The 23,197-nt window shown below is 50.1% G+C and overlaps 1 protein-coding gene across 1 annotated transcript in view; it reads left to right on the forward strand.

Moving 5' to 3' along the window:
* The first annotated feature begins 1,287 nt into the window (after positions 1 to 1,287).
* Positions 1,288 to 23,197, forward strand: part of LOC103091742 (transcription factor AP-2-alpha) — a 78,905-nt gene continuing 56,995 nt past the window's right edge. Inside the window, exon 1 of the mRNA XM_032959453.2 lies at positions 1,288 to 1,602. Within this exon, the coding sequence (XP_032815344.1) occupies positions 1,570 to 1,602 (33 nt within the window). The 5' untranslated portion in view covers positions 1,288 to 1,569. The remainder of the gene's footprint in view (positions 1,603 to 23,197) is intronic.

A 23,197-nucleotide genomic window follows, 5' to 3' on the forward strand; every position in this document is an offset into this window, starting at 1 on the left:
CGCGCCGCTCACACCGGAACACCACGACCACATTCGTGCTCTTCTCGTGCAATTATCATCGACACGATCGCCGATTACGCAGTACGTGCATCACGCCGCAGCACTCTTGGAGAGAGAGGGGGGGGAGAGAAGCGCATCCCGGTCAACCGCTACCATATCCAGACTGAACATCAACGCGTACGTGTGTGTGTGTGGCTTTCATAGGGGAACGGTGGTGTAGCGGTTAGCGCGCTGCGCTACGAATCTGGCGCCCCAAGTTCGATTCCCGCTCACGGCCAACACCAGTGACGTTTATCTGAACCGGTCCTGGGCCTCCCCTAGGTCGACTCAGCCTCAAATGAGTACCTGGTGTGGTGTGTGAACATCGCCACTGGGGAGACAAGGCGTCCGAGCGTGGTGCTGGCCACCCACCCTCTTGTGCGCCCTGCCTGACCTTCAGAGGTGCTCGCGAACAGCACATTCCCCAACAGTTTGTTAAAGGCTACACGGGGGATCTTTGTCTCCTTTGTTTTGTGTGTATGTGTCGACTTAGCCTTATATGAGTACCTGGTGTGGGGTGTAAACATTAGCACTGGGAAGACAAAGACGGCTGGGCGTGGTGTTGACCGTCCACCCCCTCGCCTGCAGTGTGGCTCTTCCTCATAGGTGCTCGCTCACAGCACTTGCCTTAACAGTCTGCTACAGGCTATACGGGGGGCTGTATTGTACAACCCACAGACAGCAAGAACAAAAGACAACACACGCGCACACATCAACCTTAGCCGCACACGTATCTACCGACAAAGAAAAAGATCCCCCGTGTAGCCTTTAATAGACAGCTCGGGCAAGTGCCGTGAGCGAGCACCTCGCAAGGCCGGCATGGCACGCGACGGGGCGGGTAGGCCAGCACCACGCCCGACCGCCTTTGTCTCCCCAGTGGCGATGTTTACTACACACCGCACCACGTACTCATTTTAGGCGGAGTCGACCTCGGGGAGGTCCAGGACCCATCCAGATAATCGTCAACTCGGGTCGCCGGGACACACAGCGCGGCGCGCTAACCACTACACCACCGCTCCCCGGCACACACCTCCCCACCGAACCCACCACACCGGGGCAGAACTTGGGCGGCGCACCCAGACTCCACCTTACTGCGGCTTGCCGCGTGGAGGAGGCGGGACGCTCGCCTCCCCCCTGCCCCCCTCCCTCCTCCCACTGTGTGTGGGGGACCCGGTACAGGTGAGCGGCTATAGCGGAGCGACGAGCACGCGCTCACAGGTAGCTTCTCTACCCCCCCTCCCTCCCCACCACCACCACCACCAACCAACCACTCCAACACCCCGCAGGCTATTACCCGCCCGCAGCATCTTCGGCAGCTGTTCGTGCATAGCGTGTGCCCGGTATAGCGCTCGTTCCCGCCCTGCAGCAGTAAGCAGCGACAGCAGCAACAGCAGCAGCGGCAGCAGCAGCAGCAGGGACATCAACATCATCAACAATAACATCAGTATCATCATCAGTATCATCATCATCAGCAGCTCCCCGCGGCCGCGTGTGCTGGCCGGCTGGCTGGAATCAGAGAGGCGGGCAGGCATGTCATTGCTGCACAGCAAGACGGAGTGGCAGGTACGGCTCGAGCGCTTGTGGAGAGACGGGGACGAGAGGGCCTTTGTGAAAGTCGTGCTCGCGAGTGAAGAGTTCCACGTCGTCGCATTGCTGATGCGATGTCGGGATTGCGCAATGGTTGCTTGGCTATTTTTTTTAACGAGGTTCAGTTTATTTTTTTCCTACGCGTGTGTTTTGTGTGTGCTCGGTTACAGCACTTGCCCCAACAATCTGTGGAGGCTATACGGGTGATCTTTGTATTTATTTCTTTGTGTGTGTGTGTGTGTGTAAAATACGTGTGTGTGAGTGTGAATGTGAGGGCAAAGGAGCGACGCTCACAACAACGAGCAGAGCGCTGGGCGGATAAACTCAGAAAATTTAACACGTAGGTTTTCGCGACCAATATTATTCATAATAAAAGGGGTTTTTTGGGGGGCTAAATCGCTATCTAACCCGTAAAATCTTTATTATTAAAACTCAGAAAGTTTTCACAGTCGGGAACACAGTCGGTGCATCTGCCAGTCATCTCAGTCAGTGTCAGTCAACCCATGGCACCTGGGGGTCTGTCCCGTGACCTTCTGCCAGCAGCGAGCCTTCGTCACATCAGGTGCTCCCAAAGAGCACCTAGCCTGGCACAATAGCCGTGGTGACGAAGTAGGTTTGGCTTTCGGTTTATTTTGCCACAGGTGAAGCCGACTGCAGAGTAATGAATGCCCATGTTCGTTGGGGACCAGGGTACACTTGTTACTACATTAAACAACAAATTGGACACACACACACAACACACGTACACACCAAACAAAAAAACAATTCGCAAACAATTGCTGCATGGTCAAGTTCCGAATGGCAGGACAGAAGCGCGTCAACATCACGACGCAACCCAGCACACGGAGTAACAGCCCAGCAGGGAGAGAGAGCATCAACTCCACAAGGAAATGTCGGTGCAATGCGGACGTCGGTTAAGATTGCAAAACAAACGAAAACGAAACATTTCTTTAGTTGAAGTCTGCAAAAGGAGAGCGATCAGTCGCGTGTGTAGGTAGGTAGATATGTTTGTGTGTGTGTGTTTGTGTTATGGGGAGCGATAGTGTAGCGGTTAGCGCGCTGCGCTATGAACCTGGCGACCCGGGTTCGATTCCCGCTCACGGCCAACACCAGTGACGATTATCTGAACCGGTCCCGGGCCTCCCCTAGGTCGACTCAGCCTCAAATGAGTACCTGGTGCGGTGTGTATACATCGCCACTGGGGAGACAAAGGCGGTCGGGCGTGGTGCTGGCCACCCACCCCCTCGTGTACCGTTCCGGCCTTCATAGGTGCTCGCTAACAGCACTTGCCCCTACAGTCTGTTACAGGCTATATGGGGGATCTTTATCTTTGTTTTGTGTTATGTTAAGGACTTCCTCTCGGTTTACTCTGCCTCAGAGGAGTTCCTGCTGCGGTGTGTAAACGTCGCCAAGAGAGAGACAAAGGCGGCCGGGATTGGTGTCGGCCACCCACCCCCTCGTGTGCCGTTCCGGCTCTCATAAGTGCTACCCCTAAAGGCTCTTAAGGCTATACGGGGGAATGTTAGTCTTTGCATAAATGTATTTGGGGAGCGCTGGTGAAGCGGTTAGCGCACTCCGCCACGAATCCAGCGGCCCGCGTTGGATTCCCTCCCACGCCCAATAACAGTCGCGAATATCTCAACCGGTCCTGGGACTCCCCCTAGGTTGACTCAGCCTGAAATGAGTACCTCGTGCGGTGTGTTAAATGATCAGCGTTGGGGAAGGCAAAGGTGGCCGGGAGTGGTTCTGGTCACCCACGCACTCGTGCGCCATGCCGGTCTTCATAGGTGCGCAACAGCTCTGAAGGATGCGGGGTGGGGGGGGATCTGTGTCGTTGATTTTATATGAATGTGTGATGTCTTATATGAAGACACGTGTTGGATTCCCGCTCACGGCCAACACCAGTGACGATTATTTGAACCGGTCCTGGGCCTCCCCTAGGTCGGCTCAGCCGAACATGAGTACCTGGTGCGGTGTGTAAACATCGCCACTGGGGAGACAAAGGCGGTCGGGCGTGGTGCTGGCCACCCCCTCGCGTACCGTTCCGGCTTTCATAGGTGCTCACTAACAGCACTTGCCCCAACAGTCTGTTCAGGCTATCCGGGGGATCTTTATATATATTTTATATGAAGACATGACATACAGGTTGTAATATACACGTGTGTACAGGTATTTGCCGGCGTGTGTTGCTGTTTGTTTGTTGGCTGGGTCACGTCGCCCGCATGTCCAGCCACCGCATGCCCAAGCAGATTTTGTTTGGCCGGATAGAGGGGGCTAAACCGGGCGTGACACGGGCTCGAGGAGAGATGGACTGACGCGGTACAGGAGGGTGTGTAGCTGAGCGGACTTGCCGATGACTGGTACCAGCGGTGTCAAGATCGGCTCGTGGAGGACGCTGCTGGGCAGTTGGAGGCAGTCCCCCCCCCCCAGCAACAACGGAGAGCAGATGAGCGACGCTCACAATAACGAGCGGAGCACCGAGCGAATAAAACGCAGCAAGTTGGCACAGTGGGAATACGGGTGGCTAATCTGCCAGTCTCCTCATTCAGTCAACCCACGGTACCTTTCACACTTCACGTGGCCTCAAAATGATACCTAGTCTGGCACAAGCGCCGTGCCGACATCCCCCGCCACTTATTGACGATCGACGGCTGTTGATGTTGTGCTAGACGTGTGTGTGTGTGTGTTTTAATCAGGCGTGTGTGGCTGTGAATCTTTGTCCGTCCTATCGCGGAGTAGCCGGTCGAGGAATCACACCCACACAACATTTTGCTCTTAACTTACCACTTAATTGAGCACGAGTTAAGCGAGAAACACACATCCTTGGCGCCATTGACGCAACTGGATATAACTTAAAAGATAAGGTGCATGCTGTAGGCGTAACATCTGGGGAAGGACAGCGAATTAACTGGGAGGAGTATCCAATGCAACGTTCTTGAGTAAATATCGTGGACAGAGGCACGTGATATGAAGGGAGGCCATGCTTGCAGACGGATTGTAGAAATAACGCGGTACATAGAGAGAGACTTTTTTTTTACTTTTAAACAACTTTTATTGCCGCCGCCAGCAGCAACAGCACAGGAGGCGATTTCGATATGAAATACACGAACAAAGTCACCAGCACACAAATGAAAATAAACGCTACAAATCCACGCGCTGTGGCACTAAAAGCACCGCGCACAACACGAAAGTCGCGTGGTTGTGGTGGTCATCGCGCACGTCACGTTGCGTTCATGCATCGTGTTACGATACAATTCATAATAATTCTGGTGCATATATAGACAATGTGTCTGTGTATATTGGTAATCGACGTATCTAGATAAATTACTGAACTGTGTATACGGATCACTCTAAAAGAAAGATAGTATGTAAATTACTCCTTGGTTCTTTCGGTAAAGTCACGTAGAAATAAAATACATAAAATAATAGAATACGACGGCCATCAGGTAGAATGTAAATTAATTAGGCAAATCCATGCATTAATTACTTTTCGTCTATGCCTTATATATTTGTATAGCCAATTTAAAAGCCCGGTTTAAATGTTATTCACACGCTGCGAAATTTGTATTTGACGAATTGTAGAAAAAAACTCCCCCTCTGAATACAAAGCTGTGCCTACTGTGAATTAACTTGGAATTAAATTCCAATCGAAGTGTCTGCGCAAAAAAGGTGGCTGAGCTCCAGCAAGTGCCCGCCACGCCCTCCACCGCAGCCCAAACCCCTGCTGCTGCTGCTGGGGTGGGTGCGTAACGTATTTTCTTTAACGACGATAAGCTCCCGGTAACGATACACATTATAGAACGCTCGTAGTGCATTGAAATACTGACTGCCTCGCGGTCGACTCATTGCTTAAGCTCGCGGATTCTTGGATGAGAACTGCAACCAACCCCCCCCCTCCCTCCAGCCATAGTGGAGTTAAGCAATCGGTGCGAGTGTAATTTGCTCGTTCAGGAAACCCATTTACGGACAGCAGAATCCCAACATTCATTAAAATCCATCGTAAACTTTACGTGTTACAACACGTTTGCTCTAACTGTTACCATATACGATAATTTATTGAATGATGTATTATTATTATTAACCAGCGTATCGGTTAATCGCAGCGCTGTGGTGGCGATAAGTTAACTCCCTCGCCTGGTGTGCAGGAGGTCGTGGGTTCGATCCCGGCCTTGATGCCTACTGCTGTATAGTTGGAGTTTGCGTGTCTCTCTGTCGCTCATCACCATCACGGTGGCTAGAAGATGTCAACTCCTTCGCCTGGTGTACAGGAGTTCGTGGGTTCGATCCCGGCCTTGATGTCTGCTGCTGTATATTTGGAGTTTGCGTGTCTCTCTCTCTCTCCCTGGTCGCGTGGATTTTTCTCCGGGTCCTCCGGTTTTTCTCTGCACATTTAGAATCAACATCACGCGTTTAGAGTATTTGGTTTCTCATAAATGTCCACGTGATAAGCCACTTCTTTGAGCTATCATTTGTGGCCAGGTCGCTTCTGAAAAAAAAGCTGTATAGCTCAGTGGGCCTTACCTGGTAAAATAAATAGTAAAAAAAATTGTTTAGAGTCACTAATCAATCAATTGATTGTTTAATGTTTGTTGTGAGCATCATCATCTTGTTAATGATTTATATATGGAGATGCAATGAGTCATGGGCGTTTGAGAATTTTTGAATGTGTTCCAGGAGTTATCATTCTGTCTCGTCTTCGGTCTGACTTTGTATTAAGTTTGTCTTCATATCTGCGATCGTCTAAGAAAGTGGTTCTTAACCTTTACTGCGGCCTTGCGCCCCTTGGCTCTCAATCGTTATTGATTTGATCATGGTTTGATGAAACGAAGCAGTCGTACTTACCACAGGTTTGGAACCGCTGCTCTCAGCAGTTGATTCCCACGCTTGATTGTTTAATGGTTTTGTACGGAATGTTGGACTCTCTCGTGGGGGTGAATTGAGTCATCGGCGTTTTAATATTTTTTTGAATGCGTTCCAGCGAGCGAATTCCCGAACAAAAGTGTGATTTTTGGTGTTGCGTTTGATCGGCTGAACGTGATTGTTTGAGATATGTAATATATAAACCTGTTGTAATAAATAGGACTGTGAATAAGGGAATACTCCTTTTAAAGATCAAACGTTGCATTGTAAACATACACGTACATATGTAAGCCAGATCCTCTAGTCTGTGTCTCCACATATAGACTAAATAGACAATATGCGCTTAGTCCATCGACCTCGCGGCTTCAAACACCATCATCATCAAGCAGCACTTGTTCAAAGAGGTCAAACTCTGGACCGGATTCGACGTTCTGGGTCTCATCAGCAGGGTCGGGCTTTGGTTAAAAAAAAAATCCTGCTGGCTGTGTTACAATGTGTCATTGGTCAGGGCACTCCATCCGTAACCGTGGGATCCCAGTCGCTGAAATGTATTGCTAGACGTACACACTCGGTTATGCGTTACTGTGAAAAATTACGGCTAAAAGCACAGCGACTCCTCTACTTACGAACGAGTTAGGTTCCAGAGGTCTGTTCGTAAATCGAAGGTTCATTAATATATATTTGTATATAAATAAAAGCAGAACCTCAGTCTGTGTTTCTGTATATATATAAATAACACACATTTTTCATGTAATTCTCAACAATCCAAGATTAGTATCTATGCTACTATACGGATTGTAAAATCTCCGGATCGTGAGGGGGTGGTGACGGCCTTGTGGGAGGCCTTCATCCAGCAGTAGATTGACCATGGCTGCAGCTGATGATAATGTTGCTTGCGCTTAAGTGCAGACGTCCAGGAATACATTTTTCACTATTTTTCGAAAACGCTGCTAAGCTGGCTCGGAGTAGAGATTATCGGCGTAAGGCACTACCACTAGAGTATCAAGGTCTTCCTATCCAAAGTAAATCTATCGTATCGGACTATATATTCATATAAACCTATGTTGTATTAATGCGATGATGGCGATTTGGGTGACAGATTTATTTTTTTAAACATTTTTTTTTATTAACTTGACTGCATGAACAGGTGGAGGCCAACACGAGTCAAGATGTCGAGATGTGGCTGGGTTGCCAATAAACGATTCCCCGTCACACAGCGTTCCGGACTATTCCAGGGCTGAGACGCTGCAGCCGTTGACAATCGCAGCATCGTTGTGAAGGTGCCGCTCGGATTTCACCCCAGCAGTGGATCGAGCATGGCGGCTGCTGAACAACTTCTCGTTGCGCTCTCGCTAAGTGCAACCCCAACACGGCCTTCATTATCTGCGCGCGCCCCCCCCCCCCCCCATCCACTGCCCCGTGCACTTTGCGACAGTCGGAATTTTTACCCCGCGGGAGAAAGCGTCCGAGCCGAGTTGCATTCCGAGCCTCATTTGCAACTCTATGAGCGACGGGGCAGAACCAAAAAAAAAATGCGACCCCCAAGTCGAGGAGGAGTCTTTACCATCGCCATTACCATTACTTAGAAACTCGCCAGAGATCACTCGCTCGCTTGCTCGTTCGTTCGCGCGCGTTCGCGTGTTTGCGCGTGTGTGTCATCTGTCGGGCGTGGTGTGCTGCTCTGCCCACAATCCTCCACCACCACCACGACCACCACCACCACCACCCACGCCACCCACCCTCCCTCCCTCCTCCTCGTGTGTCGCGCCTTTGGTGATCTGGCCAAGGAGCTGGAAACCACCACGCGAACTCCCGACATGTTTGCGGCAGCGGCGGCAGCAGCGGCGGCGGCGGCTTTTGGCTCAGCCGTCGAACAAAGACGCATGCGCTTCTGCGGCCGTCTGGAACGCTCTTCCTTCCGAGAGCCATGCACTTTTAAATCTAAGATTGAAAACTCACTTCTTTAGAGCTGCTTTTCGTGTGTTTAGTTTGTTGTCTTTCCCCCCGCACCTCCGATTAGCTCGGTTGGCTACGTATGGTGCGAAAGAAGTTCCACAAACATACATAGGTGCTGCTACTCGACAACAGCGCTTGCCCCAACAGTCTGTTGAAAACTATACGGGGGATCTTTGTCTTTTGTTGCCGTGTGTGTGCGCTCGAGTATCTGTGACTGATAATGGGTGTGTGTGCGGGCGTGGGTCTCTCTCTGTCATATGTATGTGTGGAGTGTGTGAATGTCATGTGTGTGCGCGCGTGTGTATGTGTGTGTATTTGAGGACACTTCACGTGTCCTCAAGGTGCACATTGCCTGGCACAAGCATCGGGGTGACGTCACCGACACTTAGTGGCGAATGGCGGTTGTTGTTGTTGTATTTGAGGAACAGCACTTGCCCCAAAACTCTGTTAAGGCTATACTGGGACGTAATTGATTTTGTCTTTGGGGAGCCGTAACTCGCAACGAACACGGCGACCCGAGTTCGGTTCCGGCTCACGGCCACCAACACCGGTGACGATTATCCGCACCGGTCCTCGCCCTCCCCTAGGTCGACTCAGCCTCAAATGAGCAGCTCCTGCGATGTGTAAAGATCGCCATGTGGGTGACAAAGGCGGCCGAGCGTGGTTCGTGGCCACCCACCCGCTCGTGTGCCGTGCCGGCATTCGTAGGTTGCTACTCGCTAACAGCACCTGCCCACAAAAGTGTGTTCAGGCTATACGGGGGCATCTTTGTCGCGTGTATTTAGGGGGGGGGGGGGCTGCGCGTTTAGCGCCCTGCGTTACAGAAAACCCGGCGGTCACCTGAGTTCGATTCCCGCTCACGTTCGCCATCAGTAGCGAATATCTGGCAGTACTTCGTCTATACGGAGCAACTCTGTATTTGTATTTATAATCTAAACATTATATATACGCACTGTATATATAGAACACTCACTGCATAATAGCGTCTCACGAGATCACAGATATACCTGGACGAACGTTCGCGCGTATTTATGCGACTCCGATGATATTCGGTGGTGTATTGATGGCAGCAGCGGTGTTTCCACACCTGCACAGAAAGGTGTTGCGCTCTTACTGCACAGCTCATACGTTAGGAACGTACGCATGCTCCATAGTGGGTTTGTGTACGCAAACAATTTATTATTTATGAAGGGCGTGGATGCACATGCGTTTAGCTATCCTGTAGTGGTGAGTGACTGAATAATGTGGATTTGAACGATGTTCTTTCTCGAAGTGCTAGACAGATGGAATCTGGCGCACGCTTAGGTCAGGCGATGCTTCTTCTGGGCCACAACAACAACCGCCGTTCACTACTAAGTTGCGGTGACGTTACCACGGCGCTTGTGCCGGGCTAGGTGCACTTTGTGGCCACGTGAAGTGTCGAATGCTGGCCGGCAGGAGGTGACGGAACAAACCCAGGTGTTCATGGGTTGACTGGCTGAGATGACTGGCAGGCGCGCACCGACTGTGCTCACCACTGTGCCAACTCTCCGCGTTTTATCCGCCCGGCGCTCCGCTCGTTGTTGTGAGCGTCGCTCCTCTGCCCTCCGTCGTTGCTGGAGGGCGACTGCCTCCAACTACCCAGCAGCAGCGGTCCTTCACTAACCACCACCTCCCCAGCGGCCACAAACCCTAGGACCTCACACGCACATAAACCATGGCAGCAGCAGCTGATGTCGGATTCCTACTGCTGTTGCAGATGATGCACACATTGAAAATGAAAGTGTCCCTCCGGTCAGTGAGTGGCGGCTGTACTAACCCAGTACAGAACCTACAATGACTCCGATGAGCACGGTTAGTTGGGTACGGTGCGAAAGAAGTTCAACAGGTAATACTCGATGACCGATTCACACATACGCAGGAGGAGGAGAGAGGCATCATCATCATCACCACAGCAGCAGCGATTATTCAACACTCCACTACTCATTTAACATCCTTCAATGTAAGGTTGTAGTTGTTGCAAAGACACATACAAATAGCACCCGTACAGTCTTCACATGCTCTTGTGACAAGTGCTGTTAGGAGTAGCGCTATGATTAACGGTGGCCGTGAGCGGCAATCGAACTCATATGATTAGCGCTACGCTGCGCTGCGAACTCGAGTTCGATTCCCGCTCACGGTCACCAACACCGGTGACGATTATCTGAACCGGTCCCCGGGCCTCCCCTTGGTCGACACAGCCTCAAATGAGTACCTGGTGCGGTGTGTAAACATCGCCACTCGGGAGTCAAAGGCGGCCGGCGGTCCGTGGTGCTGACCACCCACCCCCTCGTGTGCCGTGACGGCCTTCATAGGTGCTACTCGCTAACAGCACTTGCCCCAACAGTCTGTTAAGGCTCATCGGGGGATCTTTGTTTCGTGTACTGTATAAATATATACGTATGTATGCTTGTCACGTATAAGTATATATAGGGTATATAGCACAAGGTTAAGTTATATTGTCAGCTACGAGGCCAGTTACTATAAAGTTTATCGACAATATGTACAGAAGCCACCGCACAATGCACGCAAATAAACGCACGCACGTGAATCCGTTTCAAGTAATTGCGCGCGTCTCGATGTACGCGCTTTGTACGTCGGGTTTGCGATCGCGTGCGTGTTGATGTGTAACTTACGTGTAGTTTAATATATTTGTCCTTCTGGGGAGTGACCCTCCAGAAGTTACGAGTGGGTTTCGGCAGATGCTAACTCTCTCGTGTGAAATCACGGGGGGGAGGGGGGGCGGGAGAGGCGTCTGCGCAACCGACCAATTCGCTTGTCGGGAGAAGCGAACCCCACGGGGCTCATCTCCCGAGGTGCCCCGCGGCACCCACGATGCCACCACTCATCAAGATTCGGCAACGCCAACGCCATAAGCGGTGGCCCGTGCAGAATATTGGGGGGGAAGGGGGAGACCGTATAGGTTGGACAAGACACACGAAGAAGAAGAGGAAGACCTACGTTTAATATTTTACAGCAATGATATTTTGATTTAAAGCTTTCGTGACTGCAGGGATTCATATTCTTGGTTCTGTCGGTAAAGTCACGTAGAAGGGAAACAATAAAATAATAACAAATATAAAACAATAAAATTCTCAGGACGTTTCGACTGCAACACAAGCAATCATCATCAGGTGTGAAAACCACAGCAAGAAAAAAAATAACCGCCACTTTTTTCAAATTTTCTTGCTGTGGTTTTCACACCTGATGATGGCTTGTGTTGCAGTCGAAACGTCGTGAGAGTTTTATTGTTTTATACTTTAATTATTGTAATGTTTCCCTTCTACGTGACTTTACTGAAAGAACCAAGAATAGCAATGATATTGTTATTATTATTCCTACACTTTGAGTCGCGTAACTCCTTTATTAAAGAGAGTCAAGTTTTGCAGTCGCGAGGTGCGATGATTATAGCTGTTAATTAATTAACGGGTAAAGGATATTTTTTCATTCATTTATCATATATCTATCTACCTATTAATTTATTTTAACCTGGCAAATATTTAGTCCGTGGCGTCGGGCACACAGTGGGCAACTCTTGCAAAGAACGTCACGGGATCTTTAACGTCCGCTGTGAGTGGCGCGGAGAATACAAATACAAAGATCTCCCGTATAGCCTTAAACGGGCTTTTTTTTGGGGGGGGGCAAGTCCTGTAAGCGAGTAGCATTCAATGAAAGTCAGCGCGGTACACGTTGGGGGGAGGGTGGCCAGCTTCACGCCCGGCCGCCTTTGTCTCCCTAACGGCGATGTTTACACGGCGCGCGCGGCAGGTACTCGTTTAAGGCTGAGTCGATCTAGGGGAGGCCCAGGACCGGCTCGAATAATCGTCATCCGTGTTGGTGGGCCGTGAGCGGTAAATCGAACCCGGATCGTCTGGATCATATTCCAGCGCTATTGACACACGGCAGTATTAACCGGGGTGGCCGCTGGAATTGAACCGCGAACCTCTACAACAACAACAAGCGGCACTGGAGCTGAACCGCGTCCCCACTCTTACGGAGGAGAGCTTCTCTCTGTGTAGCATTCACACACATATATATAAAGTATGAATGCCAAGTATGTACATATATATCTAGTAGTATTTATATATATATGTTTTCTATTAACTATATGTGCGGGATGTATGCATGTTATCTATGTGTATAGTACAGCGATTTTAGTGCGTGCTATTATAAATAATTATTGGTTATTATATATTACATATTTTAAATGTTACATTTAAACGAATATTACGTACGTTAAACTGTTATCCTCGAATAGAAGGTGTATACAGTATTAATGTAAACATACATACACATTCATGTAACTCAGGTGCACATGCAAATGTACCTGGATTAAACACATTGTGTCATGACAATGTTGCATATGCGCTTAGTCCAGTGGTGCACAAGCAAACACAATTATTAATCAATTACTTATCAAATTAAAACATAAATAGTGGGCGACGTTTCGGCTAATGGTCCTTGTTCATGGCACATCATAATATGCCATAGAAAAGGGTCATTGCCCGACACGTTGCATATTATATATTTTTCTTTAAGGACACTGTTATGAACAAGTGTTTTGATGCTTTTCGGTATTCATCATTATGCATCGTTCACAAATTATCTACCCGCAACACCACAAATGATCTCTATCAAAGGTCACCCTAACCCTATATTGCACAAGAGCACACAACGAGCTGATGTTTCGGGTAATGACCCTTCATCAGAGAAAGCTATAACTTACACGGGCACACAGGGCAATTACATTCTGGCGTATGGTTTGTGCTTAGTGGTGCAACGTGGTTGGCATGGGTCTTGGTGCAAGGAATACATTTTTAATGAAATTGTGTGGGGGTACCCCCCTATAACATTCACCCACCCCCACCCCCCACACACTCTTTATAGCCTCGCGCCTGGGCCCTGACGCAGTTGCACCGCCTGCACACTCGACACCTCTTAGTGCAGTGGTTCTTCTTAACCTGGGGTGCACGCCTCTGGGGGTGCGAGATGCCCTTTCTGGGGTGTGCGAGACATGGCCAGATTATTATTTTTTTAGAAGGTTAATCGTCGAAAAGACAATGAAGCACGGGTACGTAAGTACATCAACCCCTCACTGTATGTATTAACACGACACATGTTTTGTCGACTGAGAACCAAAAGGGGTGCAGTGCTGCAGTAAGAACCACTGTCTTAGACGGCTTCCGTGCGGCCGCTCTGTTCAAAGTCACCCGACGAGGTGACTCGGGCAGCGAAAGCGACGATCGCCCACGCGTGGCTCAGGGCACGAGGTATCCCCCTGTCACGGCGATGCCTCTACGCCTGCCTCCTCCTCGCAATCCCATCGCACGCGACCGCTTATGTACACTTCCGAGCGAGTGGTTTGCGCAACGGGGGGAGGGGGGTAGTGGTGGCGATCGAACCGCGCGTCGTTGGGCATCGCTGATCGCAGTCGCGCAAATGTGCCACGCGGTGCGCGATGGATGTAACGCGTCGCTACAAACCAGCGGTGGCCCCGCAATCCTCCAACCCGGATCTGACCTACCGAGGAGGATCTGGGTCCTCCTTGAATGGGATCCGGACACTCGGTGGAAGATGTGGGGACACTTTATCCGTGACTGTGTTGGTGCGACATCACACAGCGTGCAACATATCGTGAACGACTGCCCCGTCGGATCATTCAACGGCGATCTGAAACAAGTTCACGCTGCTGCAACCTGAAGCAGTCGAATGTGGATATCAAATCTCAACATTAAGTTGTAATGTTATCTTCTTATCTGAATTAGATTCATATAGCGCCTCTACCAAGGCGCTCGACACGAAATATATACCATTGTGTGTAAATGGTGGTGTAGTTTCGATGCAGTAAAACAAGAGGGCTTGATAAGGAGGGGTTTGTGATATTCCTGGTCGTAGCTGGAGGGGGGGGGGCGACAGAAAGCTGGAGGTGGGGGGGGGCTAAAAAGGAAGGAAGCATCGTTGCATTGGGAAGACAAAGGGGGCCGGCGAGGGGCTGGAGCCAGGAGGGAGAAGGGGGCCACCGCGGTCGATTCGCCCGCACCAGCGACGACGTTCCCACAACGTCCGCGCAGTGCAGCAGCGGAGGAGTCCCGGCCCGGCTCGCTTGCTACGGACGCGATCGCCAAAAATGACATTCGAAAGAAGAAGAAGAAGGAGGAGGAAGGAGAAGAAGCTGCAGCAGATAAATTCTTAAAATCTGAGTCTGTACCGTGCTGCGAGCAACCGGTTGCGCAGTTGCTCGCAACTCGTCGCAGAGACGTCCGCGTAGATGTCGTGGCGGCGGCTACATAACGCCGGTAGTCCAGCGCTGTGGCGGCGAGGGGGTTGGTGGATCACCACACACATGATGTGAAACTCCCTTCCCGTGGGCTTCGAGGAGGAGTCCAAATAACCTGAATCACCAAGGAGAAGGTGATACGGCAAATGTGTGAACAATATCTGTTCCATCTGTACGGGGATCGAGTGTTTTCTTCTCCAAGGCGTGAATTTATTTTCCCGGTTCTCCGGTTTTCCCCCCCCCCCCACATGTAAGTTCCTCATGAATTGGCCGATAGTACCTTCATATATAGAGAGGATCGCAGAACTTGGTGGAGAATCTGGCAGTGGCTCACCGCGTGGCTGGCTGCTGCCTTCCCCGTTCGTCTGCGGTCATCAGAAGCTCAGCGGGATTTTGAACCTGGTCAGTCACTGGATGGGGCATACCAAGTGTTCTTCCGGCTTCGGCCGGCGATGCGGCCAAAGGATGTCATTACAGCAGTGGGTTCTTGAATCTATCTGTGCGGAAGTTTGAGTGTGGTCGTAAGCGACGGGAAATGTCGCTTCTGGTTGCCCCGTTTTCTCTCAGGCACGACTTCCCAATTAGGCAAACATCCCAAGTCATTACCCGCTTTAAAGAAAAAATACCCGCGTGAGTCTTGAGACTCAATGAGGCTTCCCTGGGTCAATATTACAGGCCCATTATTATTATTGTTTACACTCACTTTCATTATTTTCAACAATCGCACGATCATGACATATGCGATTGTTTACACACTGGCACCATAATTAGAGGCTTACCTAATGATATATGTCCAGGTGCACAATTATGTAATTGTAAAATTGATTCATGCCTATTAATACATTTCCCTGGATATTTTGTGGCCGCTTCGGGAGAATTATACTCAATAACAATCGTGGTACTTGAGTTGTCAAATGATTACATAATGACAAAGATTATCCCCCCCCACCCCCGTATAGCCTCTAACAGGCTGTTGGGGCAAGTGCTGCTAGAGAGCACCTATGAAGGCCGGCACGGGACAAGAAGCGGTGGAGGTGTGGTTAGAACCACTCTCGGCCGCCTTTGTCTCCCCAAGTGGTGACGTATTATACATATCCCACGAGGTACTGGACACAGGTTACTGGACATCTGTGAAAAAGAGCTTTATAACTCATCGGATTCCTCCAGTCTAAATCAAGATCTTGATTCTGATACTCGTTGAAGGCTGAGTCGACCTACTGGAGGCTAAGAACCGGTTCATATAATCGCCGCTGTTTATTGGTCGTGAGCGGGAATCGAACTCGGGTCGCCATGCACTAACCACTGCGCCACCGCTCCCCGCATAATGATGAACAAAGACAAAGATCCCCCGTATAGCCTTAAGAAACTGGAGGAGCAAGTGGCTGTTAGCGAGCACCTATGAATGGCGGCACGGCACACGAGGGGGTGGGTGGCCAGCACTGCGCACACGCACACAGGAGCTACGCGCGTACACACATATACATTGTGTATAATGTAATACCTAATGCGTAAACATAACCGTGGTTGTCGTCACCTGATGACGACCGCTTGTATTGCGATCGAAACGTAGTTTTTTTGTAATTCTTTTGAACCTATCTACGTGACTTTACCGCAAGACCCAAAGAATATGAAATCCTGCAGTCACGAAAGCTTTAAGTTGTGATGCCAATGCTTTGTGCGCTCTTCTTGCGTGAAGTGTGGTGGCGGTTTTACCGACACATTTATATGTTTACGCGATCTAACCCAAAAACCCTCCTGTATTATGGACGATATTGGTCGCGAAAGCCTACGTGTTGAATCGATTATTTCATTAAATTTTGCGGTGGATGTAACGGCCTCTAGTGGATGGACGGGGGGCGGAGCGGGGGGGGGGGGGGGGGTGTGAACCAATTACCCTCTGAGAATCCCCCAAAAATATAAACATAGCTAGTTTTATTCTCGCTTTCGATTCCACATCGATAATCTCTATCAAAACTCGACAGCAGTACGACTCGTTCATCCGTTACATTTAACGAGGAAACCCTCTCGACGAGTCTCAGGACGCGTTTTCGAGAGGGCCCTGCTGCTGCTACACTGGGATGTTTGGCCAGTTCCACACGAACGAGAGTTCGATGCTTCTTCACCTGGGAGAAAACTCCACTGCCCTCCCCTGGCCACACTTCTCAGCTCCACGCCTACAACATCTGGCAAGCCTCTGGCGGTGGCGGCGGTTACCCCAGACAAGTATTTTACTAACTAGGCTCACAGCTGCCGAGCTTCCGAGATCCGACGAGATCGGGGCGCATTTGCGACCATTTGGTGAAGTGGTTCTTCTTCTTAACCCGGGGTGCACGCTACGAGATGCCCTTGATGGGGTTGCGAGACATGGCCAGATTTTTTTGTTAGAAGGTAAAATCATGGTAAACACAAATTAAGCCACAGCACGTAAGTAAAACTACTTTTGATTTAAAACTTTTGTGACTACCGGGATTCATATTCTTGGTTCTTTCGGTAAAGTCACGTAGAAGGGAAACAATAAAATAATATAAAATCATGTAAAATAACATTTTATTGTTTCCCTTCTACGTGACTTTACCTAAAGAACCAATAATATAAAACTACGTTGTTTCATCAAACCTATGTTTTTTACAGGCTGCTTGAAAAAAATATTAACACTTCCGATAATTTGGAGACTACCTGGAGAAGATACCAGGCCACGTGTTGACAACGATGATGAACAAGTGTAGACTCTTTGACTTTTCGAGGCTATTAACATTACATTTGTTATCATGTTGCAGTTATTTTTTTCCATTAAAAACGATAGTCCCATATAAGTGTTCAACGTTTTATTTTTAAGAAATCTGTATTAACATTATACATGCTTTAACAATTGCGAACCAAAGGGGGGTGTAAGGATGCAGTAAAGGTTAAGAACCACTGATTTAGTCGGAGATCATACTATACTCCACGCACGTACACATGAGCCTTTTGTAAATCCGCTGCTAAACGAAGGCCTCACAACGCCGTGGCGTGTCGTACGTGGCCTGCTTGACCATACTTCACAATGCTGGTCAGCGCAGTGCGGAATCGTGTGACAGGCGTGGAACGCAGACGCGGGAGCTTGGGAGTGCAGTACAACAACAGGTTGTCGCGATTGAGGAGGGCGGATTCGAGGACGCTCTTCATGTTTTGTGTATTTGGCATTGTTTGGTGAGTGTAGCGGCCTCTAGTGGCTGCGGTGGGTCGAATTAACACACCCGTAATCGAGACAACTCGTCTATTCTTACACACACGTGTCTTGATATTACAGTGAGCTGACTACGGTATTCACTACTAATCGATAAATCTGGTGCAATCGCTACGCCTCCAAAAGAACTCACAATCAAGCACCTTGTTGTGAAAGACCCAACGCAGTAGATGCCGTGGGGTTTGATCTTCCACCGAAGCTCATTGTCCAGCCCTAAACCGCATCAACTGCACAAACCGTGGCGGCAGCAGCAGCAGATGCGGATGCTATCTGATTGTGCACAGATGGAAAATGACAAAACTCTGCAGGTGTAGTGGTGCGACCGCGGTCATCCAGAAGAGACGCCGTGCAGCGTGTCACGACGACGCAACCCCCCGATCCGCAAATGCGAAGGAGACATCGCAGTGACGACGACGCCGCCGATGATGACGATGAAGACGACGATGATGATGATGATGACGACGATGATTTTGATGATGATGATGACGACGACGATGATTATGATGATGATGACGACGACGATGATTATGATGATGATGACGACGACGACGATGATTATGATGATGATGCACCACTCCGCTGCCTCCTGACGCGGTAGCCTGCTGGCTTGATAACCACCCGAATGTGAAATTGGAGTCGTTGCCCTGCATCGACATCATCAGCCGTACGAACGAAGGAGGAGAAGAAGGAGACAGAAGCAACGCCTCTTATTGATTACCATTGGCGCGCGCGTTTGTTTATTTATTTAGCTCATCTGTGAAAGAATGCGCCGCATCAAAGCGCCTCCAATTATTCGATTTAAGCAGATTTACGGAGCGAGGAATTCTACCTGGAGTGTGGAGATTTCGAGGCGTGGTGGTGGTCGTGGTGGTGGTTAGTGGTGGTGGTAGTGAAGCACTTAGTGCGCTGCGCTACGATACCGGCGACCCGAGTTCGATTCCTGCTCACAGCCAACACCTTTGATAGCGAGATAGCGAGTATCTTAACCGGTCATGGGCCTCCCCTAGATTGACTCAGCCTCAAATGAGTAGCTTGTGCGATGTGTAAACATGTGTAAACATCGCACATTGGGGAGACAAAGGCGGTCGGGCGTGGTGCTGTCAACCAACCCCGCTGTGTACCGTACCGGCCTTCATAGGCGCTCGCTAACAGCACTTGCCCGACACAGTCTGTTAAGGCTATACGGTGGGGGGGGGGGGGGGAATATTTGTCTTTGGTGCCTGTTAAAGGCTACACGGGGGATCTTTGTCTTTGCCAGTCGCAGTCGTCGTGAAGGTGGCGATGATGACGATGGTGGTCGTGGTGCCGGTGGTGTTGGTGATGTAGTAAGACGCATGTGACGAGGAGGCGTGGTGGGGCTGGTGGATGATGTTAGGGGGTTGTGGAGGAGCTTGATGATGATGAGGGGGGGTGGTGGTGGCTTCATCCAGTACCTTGAGCGCAACGCTCGCTGGAGGCGATGCTGGAGAGGGGGAATTCTCCCGAGGCGCCCGTGGAAGGTCCACGGCCTGTGGCGTCTCTGCTCCGCTAATCCCTTAATCTCGCCGTCTTATCACGCACAGACAAACACCTGCGCCGCCCTCTTTGTTTTATCATTCCGTTTCTGGTTTATGCGCCTCTCAAAAGCCAAAAATTGGCCCCAATTTTCACGCGCGCTTGTGTCCGTGCGTGCGTGTGTGTCTGTGCTCGCTTAACAGCACTTGCCCCAAACAGTCTGTTAAGGCTATACGGGTGATCTTTGTCTCTGTAGGTGCTCGCTTAACAGCACTTGTCCCCAACAGTCTGTTAAGGCTATACGGGTGATCTTTGTCTCTGTAGGTGCTCGCTTGACAGCACTTGTCTCCAACAGTCTGTTAAGGCTATACGGGTGATCTTTGTCTCTGTAGGAGCTCGCTTGACAGCACTTGTCCCTAACATTCTGTTAAGGCTATACGGGTAATCTTTGTCTCTGTAGGAGCTCGCTTAACAGCACTTGTCCCCAACAGTCTGTTAAGGCTATACTGTTGATCTTTGTCTCTGTAGGTGCTCGCTTAACAGCACTTGTCCCCAACAGTCTGTTAAGGCTATACGGGTGATCTTTGTCTCTGTAGGTGCTCGCTTAACAGCACTTGTCCCCAACAGTCTGTTAAGGCTATACGGGTGATCTTTGTCTCTGTAGGAGCTCGCTTAACAGCACTTGTCCCCAACAGTCTGTTAATGGCGACACGGGGGATCTTTGTCTCTGTAGGAGCTCGCTTAACATCACTTGTCGCCAACAGTCTGTTAAGGCTATACGGGTGATCTTTGTCTCTGTAGGAGCTCGCTTAACAGTACTTGTCCCCAACAGTCTGTTAAAGGCGACACGGGGGATCTTTGTCTCTGTAGGAGCTCGCTTAACATCACTTGTCCCCAACAGTCTGTTAAGGCTATACGGGTGATCTTTGTCTCTGTAGGAGCTCGCTTAACAGCACTTGTCCCCAACAGTCTGTTAAAGGCGACACGGGGGATCTTTTCCGTCGTGCGTGAGTGTGCGTGTGTGTTGTCGTACGTGTGTGTGCGTGTGTGTTGTCGTGTGCGTGTGTGTGCACAGTATTTAGTTCCAGCCGGGACAATTCGTTGCGGGAATAATGTTTTCACGCACGCCGCATCTCTCTCGCGTCGTTAGTTACCTCCCGGCGATCCTGTTCACATCGTTAGAGGAGGAAATATCGAGGGGGCATTAATATCGGGTTCATTCTGGGTGAGCGCATCTTTGCTTTGTATTCGAGCGGCAGTGCTTCGTGCCGATAATCCATGCTCTAAGCCAGCCCATCAGCCTTGCGACAAATAGAGTTGAGAAATTAATCCCCGTGTTGTTTGTACGTGCGCGGGCGGAGCGGAGGCGCAACGTTGCGGCCCACTGAGCCGTGAACCCCGGAGATCCGAGGTCGATTCCCGCCCGCTCACGATCAATAATAACGGTGGCGAATTTTTGAACCGGTCCATGTACCTCTTCCCCTAAGGTTTGGCTCAGTCTAAAACGAGTAACCTGGTGTAAACAATCAGCACTGGGGATACAAAGGCGGCCGGGTGCGGTGTTGGTCACCCACGCGTGTGCCGTATCGGCCTTCATAGGTGCTCGCTAACAGCACTCGCACAACAACAGCCTATGGAGGCTACATCGGGGTTTGCACTTCACGATTCGCCCTACAATGTATACGGCATACGATTTAGCCGTTTTGTAAGTTACCTAATCTATTTAAGCGTGTTGCGTTTGAATTATTGATTGCCTTTAACCGTTCTCGAACCAAGTAAGAGTCAGCATGCCATAGGCTGGGACGGGTTTATTTTTTTATTTTAACCTCCGTAATTATGCACACGTGGAGCGGAGCGGTGTCACAGTGGTTAGCGCGATGCGCGAACAACCCCGGTGAACCTGAGTTCAATTCCCGGCCACGGCCAGCGAAGGAGGACCTATGTCGGCAAGGAGAGGCACCGTGCCAATAATATCCGGCAGCAGTTCATTCGAGCGAGCCCGACTCCGCCGATGACACGCTGCAAGTGGAAAGCCGCCCAGAGTGTTGCGCTGACCAGCCTGGTGAAGTATAGTCAACCACCACGACCTATATAACAACGGTGGCCGGGGTTGGATCTACATCCGGCAGTGGATTAACAAAAGGACTGTAGATTAAGAATCAGAATCAGCCGGGGTCAATCCACTGCTGGATGAAGACCGCTAAATGCCTCCAACAGCTCTCAGCACTCGGGGATGTTCAGCATTCCAACTCTACCAATCCACACGAACCGATTCCATCATTCCATTTCCAGTAGATTCACATTATAGTATTGACCAATACACATAAGACAAAGATCCCCCGTATAGCCTGGAACAGACTGGTGGTGGCAAAGTGCTTTTAGCGAGCACCTATGAAGCTGGAAACGGCATACGAGGGGGTGGGTGGCCAACACCGTGCCCGGCCGCCTTTGTCTCCCCAGTGGCGATGTTTTTACACACCCCACCAGGTACGCATTTTAGTCTGAGTCGACCTAGGGGAGGCCCAGAACCGGTTCAGACAATCGCTAACCGCGACACTACTGCTCCCCACCAATGCACACACACACACACATATACAGTACATACGTCTGATTCACACTGACATGTATAATTACTGGCGCGGGTCATATTTTATTTTAATTAAATGTAAAAAAAAATCACACAGCAGTTTATATAAGCACAGCCTACTATTAAGGATAGTATTGGCTTTTGACAGGCAGCTGCTGCACCTGCCACCTTAATGACACGGGCACAATGGGAGGAGGGCGTTCGCAAACAGGAACACGAGAACCCTCTGCATTGTGTGAGCAGCACGTACGGTGTGATCCACCGGTAAAGATAGTGAATAATTATAATAATAACAACGAAAGTAACAATGATAAGGTACAGCCCTTTGTTAAATTCACCGCTCGACGAAGACCTCCCAACCCTGTGTCGAGCATGAACATGGGATAGGAAGAATTTCGGGAGTGTAGCACGTGGTAGTTGTAGCAGGAGTTTATCACGACCAATATTTTCCATAATAGAGTTGTTTTTCGTTTAGGTGGGGGGGGGGGGGTTAGATCGCGTAAATATAAATGTGTCGTTAAAGCTGCCACCACCCGACACAGCCAATTAGTGAGGGTTCGTCAAGTCAACAAAGCCCGACAACTAGTTACTCGTTCAGCACGAGCGGGCCGCGTTTCGGAGAGTAAAACCACTCTCAACGTTTACTATTCGAGAAACCGTGACGTTTGGCTGACGGCGTTGCGACCGTTCGACTCCAGCCCACCGCGGCGCTCACTGCGTGTTGACGAAGTGGCGGTGGGAGAGCCGGAATCGGTTCAAAGGTCATTCGCCACTTTCCCATTGGTCGTGGCGTTGTCCCGGGGGAGGAGGAGTGGGGGGGGGGGGGTTGAACTCGGCCCGCAGGGTTCGAAGCGAGCGTGCCGCTAACCACCGCGCCACCGCTCCACCGGGAATCATTCAAATGTCCGCTTCGACGAACGCAAACTGCTCGTTGCATTGTCCGCGTTCTGCGAACGACGTCCGGCGTTGTTTGTAAGAGACCCACGCGCAAGGCGTGCCGCTTGACCCATCTCGTTGCTCTGAGCAAGGGCCGTTATCCGAAACGTCAGATTAATATCGGTTTTTGTTTTCCGCCCATGCACACTGACAGCGCAGGTCCTTGTACGTTACGTTCCACCTAATTCATTGTGATCGGTAAAAATATAAATACGAA

Source organism: Petromyzon marinus, chromosome 23 (genome assembly GCF_048934315.1).
Source record: "Petromyzon marinus isolate PM22_M1 ecotype Great Lakes invasive population chromosome 23, UKy_Petmar_22M1.pri1.0, whole genome shotgun sequence".
NCBI lineage: Eukaryota > Metazoa > Chordata > Hyperoartia > Petromyzontiformes > Petromyzontidae > Petromyzon > Petromyzon marinus.